We start from the raw sequence: 15,134 nt of genomic DNA on the forward strand, positions 1-15,134 counted from the left end.
TGAAACAATGAAAGGAACTTATATACATTGCTTTTCAGAAAAGCTAATAATATGTCAGTCCAAATATGCTATCAACCAACTTCCATCAGGTGAACTGCTTACATGATGCCTTGGTATAAGGACAGAGAAATAAATACAAATCCACCATAAGTGAATAGAAATCAGAGATTATTTCTACCATATCCATTATATTCAACTATATGCTGGGACGGACTGAAAATAAAGATCGGAAACAATATGCTGGGACGGACTGCCAGAATGAACAATGTACAAGAGCATACTAATTTTGGCAACTCATGGTGGAAAACGAAATGCCATGCAAATTGTTAACACTCTTATATCCATGTGTAGCTTGATGTGTTTCACGATATTCCAGCATATCATCAATCCACAGACGACAATCAATGATGACGTTGACTAATATTTCGTCTCTTAAGCCACCTTGACATTACCGGGATTGTCTTTGCGACGCATGAAGTTGACAAGAAAAGAGTCCACAATAATCTACAAGGTTTTCGGGTTAGCATGAGGATGAGATATTAAAAGAAACTGTTAAATATAAATCAATCACCTGGATTAGATGTGTTGCAATACAAGGAAGAACCAGTAACCCAGATTCTCCAAATGCACCACAAAGTGGCTCTATAACCGCTACCATTACTGGTAATGTTTTCTGAAAGATATGAAAACATGTGTTTGGAGATAAGATCAAATGAAGGATAACTTTTTCATGCTAGATTCTGTCAGAAAGTGCCTCTTATGTCGCAAACTGAAACTAATTTCATAGGTGATCGATCTTGATAAAGTAATAAATAACTGGTTGAGTTTTCACCTGGCTTGCAACTAGTATGAGTGCGTTGGCATTTTCTTCACGGGAAAAGGTTGATTTTCCACCACCAGAGATAATTGAAAGACTCCGGACAGCAATGCTATTGAATACCAATAAGGTCAGATGAAGAAGTCTGCAATGCACCGCGAAAGTCAGTGTTAGTTACCATAACTCCATGTATGCTGGATGTCCATTAAAACAACGAATCCACAGTGACTAGTTCAATTAAATTGCATACTAGTGTCCCCTCGAATACTTTCTCTAACAAATTATGTTGGTAATCAGAGGGTGCCATGGCTCCAAATTATATGCATATATGAAATGTAAAGAACACAAAATCTGAAGGTAACATTGTAATTGATAACATGTAAATTATACAATGAATGATCTTATGTACAGAGCAAACTTGCTAACTATCCTCTTAACTTTCTAACTGATTTACTAACCTAACTAAATAGCCAATCCTAAGAATAGCATCCTGTAGTAAATTACGTCAAAGAAAAGACCGGGGTATTATTAAACAAAACTTAATGTTATCAGAAGATTAAATATGCATGTGCAAAAGACCCCCATAGGTCAAGTATCACCCCCATGAAAATAGAGTTAAACATTTACAGGCAATTAGAACATAGTATGTAATTGAAAAGGATTTGGCTCATCTGAAGTAAGCAGATAATAAAGTGAGCAAATAAAGAGTTGTTATTTCAAAAAACTTGTGATTTGGTATGATGTGCCTCTAATATCAATCATTAATTACTTTATCAACAGATGATATTAATTATTTTAGACTCCAAAGTGAGTGCCACTTTAGAGTGGCCGTGATCCGTATGTAGAAAATGACAGCACCAGGCACACAGACCATCACACATAATGATAAACTATTAGTTGTAGAATGAAATGCATAGTATAGTTAATTTTTTTTCCCACTCAATTAATTCTTCCAAAACAAACAATTAATAAATTGAAAATTAATGACAACATATTGCCGTTATCACATGATGTTAACCAAAATGTAAACAAACTCAAACATGCTGGACGTACGCTCCCAGTCCAATAGCTACAAGAAAAACTTTGGGCTTCACTATTAACAGAAGCGACCTTGACTTGCTCACTTGTATCCAAGGTACCTGCAGGATAATATTTTGATTAAACCATAATTTTCCAGTAATACCTTGATGATAAAATACTGAAGCAAATATAATGATTCAAACAGCACCCACCGAAACCTTCTCCCACTACATAGACTTGACTACATTGATCGAACAACATAATAATATCCTATTACAACTCATGTTTAACGACAGACCATTTAAATCTTTTTTTTTTTTAAAGTTTAGTTAAGTATAATAATTCAAGAGAAGGAAGCAAATTCCTACCAGGCTAAGGAAAAATGCACTGATCCCTGAGAAAAGCTTACGGTTTCTGTCAACAAAGTCAGCAACATCTGTAACGCAAGTTCCATCAAGACAAATAGTTTCTACAAATATCATATATTTTTTTGACTGATTTTACACATATCATATTATTGCATTGAAAAGTAGAGAAATAACACCAAAGGAGAGCAAGACATTCCTTAAATAAAGAGCAAAAAAAATTAGACCACTAGTATATGTCTGGCAAATAAAATCACAGCAAAAACCTGTCAGCTGAATACCCAAAAAAAAGACATAAAACAGGTTTACCAATAACAGGGGCAAAGGTATATTTTCCACGAGCACAAACAATTCTAATTTGTTCTTTCACTGACTGGTATATTTACATACACATGCAGTAGGGAAGCGATAACGTATAATCACGTTCACGATAGTAACTGACTATGAAACTTACCCTATTTAATCAAATATAAAATAAAGTGTACTAAATCTGACTCACCAACTCCACATGAAAAGAAAATTAATCAGCTCAAGGAAGCAGCAATGTAGCATATAGGCATGTCACATTCCCAACATTCCTTTATGCATATATTATCATTCTTTTGACTCTTACACCAGAAAGTGATTACGTTAAGGCAGTTAACTGTATATCTATATACGGGATGAGGAGTCATCACGCTGACACTAGGATGATTATATAACTGTATATATATGAATAAGGCCGAGGGGGAAAAGTGAAAGTGAATGAGTGAATACGCTACGATTTTCTCTTTTGCAGCATTATAATAGAAAGCAACTAGTCTAGAAGAAGAATTAAGGGAAGATCCCAGTTTAAAATGTGAAAAATCCCAAAGTATTCAAGAGACTTTGGACTTCCCCAATTCCTAAAAGGCCACGAGCCTATACGTGCTATTGGCTTTTGATGTAACTGGTGCCTTTAGTGTATTTTAGATGAGACAGAATGATGGATGAATGATTAAAATAAATTATTTAGATGAGAGAGAATGATTGGTTAAGAGAGATATAGACACAAAGAAACCAAAGATCAATGGCACCTAAGTGAAACCCCAAATCTCTCTTCCTTATTTATAGGTCATATGCCTTATTATTTCTATTACTAACTCAGCCAAATAAACTAACCAACTTAATCTCTCTTCGGAATGACCAATATACCCTTAAAAAATCGGTTAAATATTACGGGTATTTGTTTGTGAGATTCCTCCTGTGAACCCTAATCACATGCGCAAACATGGATTGCGCCCCAAACGAGAATGTGATGTTGACGTGATTTACGGCTGCGACCGCCACACCTGTTGAACGTGGCTCACTGGTGGAAGGTGTTGCACAGGACCTCACCACCGCTCTGTGAAAGCCTGCTATAGAGGCATGTTTGACAACATAGACACCCACTAACTAACCCATTAACAAATTAATTAGCAAACTTCTTAACTACAATAACAAGCCTATCAATCTCTCTTTGAAATTTATCATCAAGCACTTCCATATTTTTAAGGAGGCTTCTATGGTCATAATTTTAAGATTAGGTGCATTTAACTTTTATAGTTATACAGTATAACAAAGTACATAACCTTTCACTTGACATCTATATTACATGGATTATTGTATTTTATCAGTTGTTATGTATTATGTTCTTAAGTATTGAGGGATTATGTTAACCAACTTTCACTTGACACAATGGTCAAATTTGAGGAAATAATTACAAGTGAAATGGAAGCAAATAATACAAAAATACAAAATTACTTGCCCATAACTATTGTATACTGCTTTGCAACAAAGACTTCTAGAAAACAGCATTGTAATTTCATTTTCACTACTTATCATTTCTTCATATAACAATGAGAATCGCTTTTTTTCTGTCAAAACAGGTTACAAACAAACTGCTCAAACAAGCATAGAAAATAGGACACACCTTTAAAAGATTCACGTAGAACCTGCCCATTCAAAGCAATGAAAAATATTAAAATACTTTTAACGAACTGAGTGTAACACAATAATTTGAGTACAGACCTCAGACAAAATTTAAACTGTTCACAAAAAAATACAGAAATGCATACTACAACCAGGGTTTACAACTCCATATAGTTCTGATAAAATGAAATGATGCGACTAAATCAATTTGGTCAACAAGTAAAAGATGAAATACCAAAAACTATATATGCAATCAAGAAAGAAGAAAGTGGCAAAGTAGGATATTTGAAGAGTCATTTTACTCATGACATGATATCAAAGTTTAAATCAAAAACATTTCAGAGTTTGCTCCTTGTGGACCCCAGGCCCATTCTTCTAAGTGTGAATTTCATCAAAAGGTTTGGGTGTTGTGCTTAAGCTGTTCACACTTTAAGCCCAAAGAGTTCTTGCATAAGTGGGGTGTTAGATTTAAAACCACTAACACACTTTCATGAAACAACCTAACTTTTGAGATGACTCATGATAGTAAAAAAACAAATAATTTCATTATGCAATATATCTTAGTCAAACCACATCATAGTTGCAAAAATCAGAATTACAAATTCAGAAAGTGAAACAACCTCATAAACATAAAGAAACCTAGCAGTAAGCTCATGGAAGGAGGACATATTCTGAAGTATTCAAACAATAGCATATTATGTATCAAAGATATGTGAAAGAGAAAACTCAATTACCTTTCCCAAAATAAGGGGGATTAATATGGTAAGAACAAGACTTTTAAATAACTGCTTGGTGGGTAAAGTCACTCCAACTCCACTAGCTACAAATTTTGTGATGGAAAATGGAATCTAGAAGAAGATGAACTATTGTCATAAAATACAACAGCGAAAACAATAATAAGATTAGATGGAAAAAACAATATGTAGACTAAAAGTTTCACATTGTTTAAAAAGATAGAAGAAAAAAAAAGGATAAATAAAATCACAACCAAACCAGTTGAAATATAGGAACTTGATGACAAACGAGAAAAGAGACAACATTATTAATGTGAAGATATGACATGTATAAAAGGTTGATGCAAAATGCTGACATAATCTCTTGTTTGTACCAATTGTTAAAGAAAATCATGAGAATACAAAAAGGAACGTTTGACTCGCTATTTTCAGTCTCCCTGTGTCTATAAATAAAAAGCAATAAAAGAAAGATAGTTTCTTCCCAATAGTATAAAATAACCTAATAAGCACATATATAAATAATTATACTCTAACACAAAGGTAAGTGCATGTATAAATAACTCTCAAACTCTAATAGTGGTTAGCCTAGCTTGAAAAGCTGGAAATTGTACCACAAAGCTGCCAAATATACTAAAGGTTTTTCCTAACAGTTTCCAAGCTGTATAAAACTCTAATGTTTGATTTGATCGATCGGAGGAAGGAAATGATTCAATCCTTATCAGTTTGTAGCTGATTCCTTAGCTCATTTTACTAGTATAATCCACTTTTTATCAGTTTGTAGCTGATTCCTTAGCTCATTTTACTATAGCTCATTTTACTAGTATAATCTACTTTTAAGTGTTTTAAGAGCCACGCACAAAAAATTTGTCACTCTTCTATTATAAACTTAGAGATAGTCAGCTAGCTAGTTGTGCTGGAGAATGTGACAAAGTGTCTAAGCTCAAAGGAGCTACCTCAGGAAAGAATACTTGACCTATGAGCCTGAAGAGGCTGTGGATTACATACATAATACTCGATAGTAAAGCCTGAAAAAGATAAAGAAGTTGTAAAGAGTACTTGACATGGTGAAAATCCTACTGAATTAAGCTGAAATTAGACGTAACCGTGGTGGGCAAGGGCAATCAGTATAGTATATGTCATCTGAGTTTGATTTTTTTACCCTTCTCTGCTACTGTTACGTTTGGATGTTTGTTAACTGGCTTAAGTTTGAAAATATTGTCTAGTACATTTGGAAACAATCCTGGTTTCCATAATCCTAATGGCAATGACTAAGAAACCTGTATTTTATAATCATTCAAGGCATACTCAAGGTCAGATTTCATCTTATCATATCAAACATTCAAGTAAAAAATATTGAGCTAAAGTTTTGCATATACAAAGATCAAGTAGTAGGTATCTTCATACAGATGAATCCTAATTGCTAACAATTGTGTTTTATTACTTTTGTGATAAACTTGAAGCTCTCGAACTTTCGGAGTAATAAGGGAGTGTTAGAGGTTTTTTCTGATATTCCTAGAGTCGTGTTTCAACTTTCAAGTCCATAAATCCAAACACTAGTTGATCAAGTAAGACACTAATCTAATTAGGAATTATTTCCCTAAAATGTGTTACAACTCTTGGTTTTTCTATATAAGGAATTGTTGTGTTAGTTGCAAAGTATGACCGCAAAGATTACGAGAAGATTCCTTTCATCTTCTTACTCCCAAGATCCTAAGCAAGCCACTCTTAAGTTTTTCTGTAGGATCCAATATTTTCTATCAATATAGATTCTCACGTTTTTCTTTCCGTTCAATTCCTAAAACTTAATCAGAGCATAGGATTATTCTGCAAAAAGAACTTTGCAAAAAAATGCAAAACAAATTTAAAGTTGAGATGATTGATAAATAAGAGACTATTCAAGACTCACAATTAATATTCCTAACAAGTTAGATATTACTGTCATTGCAAGAGCCAGTGCAGTATTTGCTCCAGCAAGCTGCAGAATCAAAGTGGCAAAACTCAGATAAAAACCAACTGCATTGCAAGTGCTAGAAATAAGCTATATAAACTTATAGGAATAGAAATAAAAACAGAAAAGGAAAAAAGTAACTGACGAAAGAAGAAAACATAACGATTACCTGGGTAAGTGCAACACCACTTGATAATGTAGTTGGCATACAGCAAAATATGGCTAACCCTGTACAAAGCAAGAAAATATGTATCTTGAATTGCATGAAAATTGGTGACTATGAGAGCAATTGTGATGGAATAGTGCATAAATTAAAGACCATAAGCCGTTGGATATTTGCAATAAATGAGATCAAAATTGAGAGAGAAAGATATTGTTTTAGGTGTTAAAAGTTCTGAAATTAGCTTCCATCTTTCCAAGAATTATGATAGCATGGCAGTAGCAGGGTGGTAAGATATAGAGAGATGGACAATTCAAATGCCATTTCTTCAATTTAAAAAGATCTAAGGTCAGAAATTTATCAATGAGGGTACACAAGCTCAAAGAAATCTAACACTATGACAAAAGCACTATGTAAATGGCTAACATTGACTTATGCTTAGAGTAGAATGTAAATGGCTAAACCTGTAATAAATTCTTGGGGTTGGAGCTGAATTTGTAATATTGCCCTGGAAAAGTATGGTGTAAGAAATAAAATAGATACCTGCAAAAAGAACAAAAGAGCATGTTACATATTCAGACATTAAAAATAAAAAATAAAAGCTTACGTTAATGTTTTTGAACATATGCAAATATAAAAGAACAAAAGAGACAATCGATATTTGATAGAACAATGGTTTAGATAGGTATCCAAATCTTAAAACCATTGATCAATAGTCATGTGAAACCAAGAGATGGAAGTTTTAAAGAGAAGGCCCAAAGTTCGTAATAAGAATCTTGAAGTCATACATGCTGAAAGTAGGGAGTTGCATAAGAAAGTGAGGTTCATGGATCATGCAGGCGAGTTAGTTATAAACTTATAATATTGTGAGCAGCAATGTATCATGTATACTGGGTGAATATTCTGATAGTTTAGGAGTGAGAGGCTTGTATTGTATCTGTTGTTGAGATAGAGTGTCTCTCTCTAACGAGCCATCTTGTTTATTTATTCTAGTCTTTAACTTTCCGTAATATAAACAAACCACCCCCTATGTTCCTATTTCCATAGAATCTGTGTTTTAGGAAACTAATATGTATCAATTCAGCGACTCAGTGAAACCCACCTAGCATGATAAAGCTTAGTAGTTGCAATTGTATTACAAAATGATTAATACATGCATACAACAATTGAATCTTACAAGTCGAGAGTTTTATTCTTGACCACAAAAGTAAAGAATAAAACATACGGTATATATAATTGGGGGAGCCCCTAATATGCACCCTTTGCAAAAAGGTTCAGCGATGGACCTTTTAGTTCAACCTACTACACTAGGTAATTAACCGGCTGATAAAAAAATCAAAAAACAAAAAAAAAAAAATGTCGCCCCTTTGCTTCATACAGGTGAACAACCCTTTCACAACTGCCTCTATCTCCCTTCGCCACTACCCTAACACATGCACATTTTAATTTTCCTAAGTTAGAGATTCAAGCTTTAATACTCACGGTTATGAAAAATCATTTTTCATGAAGATTTGTAGATTACTTTTACACCAATTACTTTGTATCACTATTTCCACTCCATTCATTACTTCGCCTTTTCCAACTTAAAAGCTCGACGGGGTTTAAAATGAGTTTTCATCTTGTTTTGACATGGTTAAATAGGGCTATAGCATATTTATTTAATTTAAGATAGAAGGTACTAAATCAGTTTTGTGAGTTTTTACCAAATCTGATTTTGCAAAGTTTTTAGCAGAAATCAGGTTATCAAAATCCGGAAAGTGTTTAGATATGATAAAGATTTAAGATAATTAACTGATTACTAATATAGTGTATATTATTAACTGATACAAGACAGCTTCGACAACAGAAAGTCGAGATAATATTAAGCAATGAAACGGTTTATCAAAATCTGAAAAGTGGTTGGATCTGAGATTACATCGAAGATGAGTAGATGACACGCTACATGTAGAAGAAGCGGTGGAAAGGAGCAGAATAAAAAAACTAAGTTAACAAAATTGAAGCGGGCTATAGCCAATTGTATTGGAGAGGTCCATGCTTGGACCCTTTAAAAAGAGGTCCATAATAGAGGGACCCTATAATCTGATCATAAATTTGAAGCAACATCATGAAACACGCCAGTTAAACAACTAGAATACAAACACAGGCACATCAATCAAATCTAGGCAAGCATTTTGAAACAAAGCCGTAGTGAAGCGGTCTATAAATAAAAAATGAAAGTTGATACATACTAGCCCAAAGAGTCCAACAGGCCATGCTTCTACAGCTGCACCAATTTCTTCGCTTCGCAACACCAACCCTACAAGATAAACCATGCGGTAAAACCCAGAACATTCATTTAGATACCAGGTTGTAATAAAATGAAAACAACAACAAATAGATGCAAAAGATTAGGCTCCAATATTAACCTGAGATAACAAAAATTCCAAACGGCCCAATTTTGGATACATGATATTTGTCAACAGCGCAACCAAGACTAGGACATGTTAATCCTAACGTCACCGCAGAAATCAGAGCTACAAATTTCCTCAAAAGAACACAAACACCACTGTTAAGTTATCCCTCATAACATAATCAAATGACAAAATAGGAACAAATTAATCAAATGAGTAAACAATCCAATTTGGTCTTCACAATTATCTTGCTGCCCAACTTAGCCATTGACAAAAAATCATACCAAATTAGGGATTGGGATTCAATGACTTTAGAGTGGGAAAGTTAGCGTGACTTTCCCGCCCTAAAGTCACTGAATCCCAATCCCCAAATTAGTCCTGACTCATTGTGATACTAATTTGTTCTGAGTATGAAAATGTCATAGACTAATTTGGTACAATTGGGCAGCGAGAAATATACGAGAACAAAATTTGAAAAGCATGGATAGAGAGAGAGGCACCTAGAGGTAAGACATTGCCCCTAGCAAAGCTCAAAATGGGTTCAACCCAGCTCAATCCTTTTGACTCTTTGCTTCCACTACCACTACCATCTAACTGATTGGATTGAGCACATGGTCTGAAGGGAGTGGGGCGATGGCGTAGAGTGAGGGATTTAACGGCGGAGGGAAGATGACGAGGGCGGGAAGAAGGGAGAAATAGAGGGTTTGGACGAGGGAATGAGGATGAATGTGGCGTGAGGATGAGTAAATGGGCGGTGGTTCCCGCCATGACCTCCGTCGAGTGCGGTGGCTGAACTAGGCAGACTGTAATGGCAACAATTGCTAGTTGACAGACATGACAGTACAGACGCGAAATGATTGGTAGTATGATGATGGCATTGGTTGGTGGGAACGATGAGCAAATTTTGATTTGTGGTCGAGTGGGAACCAACCAAATTTTTAATTAATTTGAAGGAAAATGACTGCAACAACAACAACAACAACAATAATAATAATAATAATAAGGTTTAAATATGATTTTCGTTCCCGTAAATAAAACAATTTAAAAAATATCCATGTAAACTTTTTTTGTTTGAAAAAGGTCTCTGGCCCCACTAAAACGTTGAAGTGGTATGGTTTTTACCACGTAGCATTTGCTGACTGTGCAACTTATGCCACGTGACGTTGACGTGGCATGTCACATAATATTAAATTTTTAAATTCTAAAAATTGTTTTTAAAATTTAAAAATATAAAAAAAAATTAAAAAATCTGAAAAAAAAATTAAATTATTAAAATTATTTTTATCATATAATTTTCAAAAAAAAAATATTTTTTTTTAAATTATAAAATCTGAAATTTCTGAAAAAAAATATGAAATGATTTTTTAAATTTTTTTTTAAAATATGAAGAAAAAATATAATTTTCAAATTAAAAAAAATTAATGGTCGAAAATTTAATTTTAACAGTTTTTTTTAATGATTTTTGAATTTATTTTCATATTTTTTTAATTTAAAAAGATAATTTTAATTTTTTAATTACATGGACACGTCAGCGCCACGTAGCAGAAGTTGCATAGTCAGCAACTGCCACATGGCAAAACCCATGCCATATCATCAAAAATGTGGGGCCAGTGACCTTTTTCAAACAAAAAAAAAATTACAGGGATGTTTTTCAAACTTTTTTTTTTACAGGGACGAAAATCAAAACGGGCCCAAATTACAAGAACGAAAATCATATTTAAGCCTAATAATAATAATAATAATAAAATGAGTTTTGCCATGTGATAAGAAATTAAATGTAAAATTTAATATTGAAAATTTTGCTATCATAGTCTTAAAAATTTATAAATTTATCTTTTTAATGCAAGATTTATATTTTAAATCTATTTTTACCATTTTCTGCTTTAAAGGTATGAATTAGCATTTTCTTAATAAAATTGTGACAAATTCGAGGATTTGCAACATTTTATCTCACACCAACTTATTTATTGGGTGGGTTAAACAAGTCACACATGAATCATTGATCCATATAATTTTTTCATTCAATAAATGAATAAGCACTTTTTCTGGTCTTTTTTATAAGAGATAAATAGATCTACAAATATATACATATTTAATCTATGTGATAAATCATATATATCAAATTTTATTAATTCATTAATCTCTTTAGAAGGAAAAAAAAAAAAAAAAAAAAAAAACTAGATGGAATCTTAAAGACCGTGTTGTCCAAAGAGCTTGTCAAAAAAATAGTGTTATGGGGTAAGGTTTGTTTCTTCTCCCATCCTAAGAAGAATGGGGAGGAGTGGGAGAAAACAAAATTAGTTGAAAGAAGGAGACTCTTATGAGTAACCTTACACCCAGACAGAGGGTGCGAATTTGTAAAGTGGGATACTGCCCTTTGACCCTTCATATTATCCCTTGAGAAAATTAATGAAACTTTTCTATGAAAGGTCAATGATGGAACATTATAGGAGAAATGAGAAGAGAATGTGAGATGGAATGAGGATTTGTGAAGGATGGGTGGGTATTTAAAAAGAGATTTGTGAATGATGGTGCATAAAGTGTAACGATTCATTAATTAGGGTCAAAAAACATGGTCAAACTGATTTGACCAATCAAGGGACTCGGAAAAACGGGTTGAATGAATCAGTATTGTTGAGCAAGCCATCGTTCACATTCTGAACTGGTTCAAATTATGTAATTTGAAACTATCTCAGAAATGTTAGGATTATATAATTCAAACTGGTTCAAGACTGTGTTACTTTGTGGGGTGCGGGACAGTCCAGATTGTATAATATGAACTTGTCAAGTATAGGATTTTTCTGTGGTCGACATTGCATCAAAAATTTATGCGGTTTACGAAGCACTGAAACTTATTTAAGTCAATGTGCTTGTTCATTTGATGTAAACCACACTAGATAAATTTGGACACTTCAGTCATTGATCAGGATGCCAAACTAGTTGTAGTTTACTACAACATGGAAAAACCAAATTTGTTCAGTGTTCAAAATGATGCCACATTGTGTGGGTTGAATGATCAGCTAGACCAAATCAACAGTTGACTCAACCACAAAGACACAAGGAGGGTATATACTTTTGAGTATCAATGACATCAATCGACTAGGTTGGAAGCGTCCAGTTCACCCATATGAAGCTCAGAAATGACGACAACGTGAGAATAATGCTCTCAATATTTGGTCAGTACAGAACTAAATGATCCCTCAAGCTAGACGCTTCCTTGGTCGGATCTTTCAAAGATATTCTAAAAAAAAAATTGATTTGGCTTAGAACATACGAAGAAATCAAGGCTCTCATGGAGAAACTAGATGAAGAACTTAGTTGGAAGCGTCCAGTTCACCCATATGAAGCTCAGGAGTGACGTCGATGTGAGAACAATATTCTCAATATTTGGTCAGTACATTACTAGAGGACAAATCGAGATGGATACTTCCTAGATATGATCTTTAAAAGATATTGAAGAAATTGATTTGTCCCAAAACATACAAAAAAATTAGTACTCCTTGTGTTTTATTATATGTTTTACGTTATTGAATTATGTCGTTTAATTTTTTTTAAGTATTTGAAATCAGGGCTCTAAAGGACCTCACGTTTAATTTTTATTTCATTAAAAAAAAAAATCTTAGAACATCTTCCATTTCATCATCACTTATCTTATTATGTTAATTTACGCGGTTGAATTATGTCTTTTAATTTTTTTCATGTATAATGCACCATGCAAAACCCTTCAAACATCAAGTTTAAACACAGTTTGGGATAGTTCATAATATATAATCTGAATTCTTATTTGAATATTTTGGATTATATCAATTGAACTGTATCAGACTATGGACGATGGCTTTACATCAAAAGTTTGGACGATTTGTGATTTGTTAATTTCATTTTTTTTTTTTGTCGGTTTAGACAATTTAAATAGTCTTGCATCCTTCCACATTTTCATTCATTCTTCATTTCTCATTTATTCTAAATTTTCTTTCTTATATTTATTTATGAGTGGTGTATGATATATTATGGTCACTACTGACCATTCATACGATCCCTGAAATTGTTTTGCAATTCCTAAGGATCGTATGATGGTCAACCTTTGATATCAACTACAACATCATTTATAGGTTTCAACATGTTTTAGATTTTATAATCCAGAAATCCCTTTAAAGAAGTTCGGATTATATAATCCAAACAAAGAGTATCTTATAAAGAAAAAATCAGGATGCGTGAAAAATGCGTAAGTGAAAAAAGTAATAATCACAAAAACTTTCCCCGCAAATATGGACGGAAAGCAAAGACCGACCAACATTTTTGTTCTAAAATGACTAAAAAACCACTATGTTTTGCAATTATTTCATGCCAATTTTTTTTGCTCCACATGCAAATTATTCTGGACCGGCCAAAAGGACCTTTGGCCCATTTACTTAGGCCCAATACAATCCAAAACTCAAACACCACGTTTGGCAAAGTTACTTGCGACACACCCCTTCCACACAAGGGGGTGTGCGGAGCGAAAGAGACTGGTTCAATCGAACCACAACGTCTCTCTACACGTTCCCACAATAAACTCTCTGGCGGTTATACTTCCCCCGATTTCGTAACCGCCAGAGTCAGATGTGTCATTACAACGGCTTTGCAGCACTCCACCTCTATAAATAGGGGACTCACAGCAGTCCCCAAGGTAGAATCTATCTCTTCCTCTAAACCCTCACTCTCTCTGATCTCTACTTACTTGAGTGTCAGAGTGCCTGCAGGTACACACCCTCCATCCGCTCCAAGAAGCATTTTGGCGCATTTCACCACCGCATTCAAAGCATCGGCAGTCTCCTTCTGATCAGATACGATCACAAACAATGGTTCAATTTTGATGTACTCTCTGACAACATTGCGATTTTTATGTGTTATTTTTTTAGAGAAATGATATTTGAACAATCATTTTGTGACAACTTTTATACACCAACAATTTTTTTTCTTATACTCACATTATGTTTTCATTTTCTCTCTCTATTGCTTTGGTTTTTGTGCCAAGACCTATATATCTTTGTATATTTTAGTTGTCCAATAAGTTGTTACATAAAATAGTTGTTCAAATAACATTGCTTTTTTTTTTATTAGTTCATGTTGTTTCATTTCTCTTTTTTTATATTAAATGACAAAAATCTATTTTATTAACTTATGCACAGTTAAAATTAATAAATTACTTTTTAAAAACTAATTTGGTTGGTGACTAACTAGATTATTTGGAAGGAGCGTAACCCCAAAATTTTTTAAAATAAGGATATTTTTATCGATCAGAGGATAAAGTTTCATTCATTGCGGTAGCTTAAGGTTTACAAACTTAATTTTTTTTTTTCTTTTTTTTTTTTTTCAATTTTCATTCTTGGTGGAATGAGTTTCGGAAATTCTACTTTGCAACGCCATTGTCGTTTTTATTTTTTGCTTGTACTAAATTTGAACTTGTTTTTTTAATATAAGGTTTTTGTTAATATAAAGTCATTTTTATCATTCTTTGCTTCTACTTTCTCTTATACAAAACAATTAAAACAATCCTAATACTTTCTACTCAAAGTTTCAGGTTCGATTTCCCCGATGCCATTTTGGATGGACTAATTTAGCTTCTTGAAGAAGAAAAAAAAATCCTAGTAGCAAAATAGGCCATTTTTTTGCTTTTCAATCCCAGATAACAAACAGCAAACTATTTTCAATAAACAGGGCCAATCCCTCTGATCTTGATTTCCAATAAAACCAATATTATCCTGGTTTAAAAATTTATCTTTCAATAAATT

At 33.4% G+C, this 15,134-nt stretch overlaps 1 protein-coding gene across 1 annotated transcript; it reads right to left on the reverse strand.

The window, feature by feature from the left end:
* On the reverse strand, positions 1–10,294 carry LOC25483251 (probable sodium/metabolite cotransporter BASS4, chloroplastic). Its single transcript, XM_013611915.3, has 13 exons — positions 9,864–10,294; positions 9,379–9,486; positions 9,202–9,269; positions 7,438–7,516; positions 6,983–7,041; positions 6,772–6,840; positions 4,866–4,979; positions 4,133–4,154; positions 2,206–2,273; positions 1,871–1,956; positions 833–962; positions 572–673; positions 1–504 (listed from the first exon to the last, which is right to left on the reverse strand). The coding sequence occupies exons 1-13, from the start codon at positions 10,129–10,131 to the stop codon at positions 433–435; spliced, it is 1,245 nt and encodes a 414-aa protein (XP_013467369.1). The 5' UTR covers positions 10,132–10,294; the 3' UTR covers positions 1–432.
* Positions 10,295–15,134: the final 4,840 nt, after the last annotated feature.

This window comes from Medicago truncatula, chromosome 1, assembly GCF_003473485.1.
Source record: "Medicago truncatula cultivar Jemalong A17 chromosome 1, MtrunA17r5.0-ANR, whole genome shotgun sequence".
NCBI classification, from domain to species: domain Eukaryota; kingdom Viridiplantae; phylum Streptophyta; class Magnoliopsida; order Fabales; family Fabaceae; genus Medicago; species Medicago truncatula.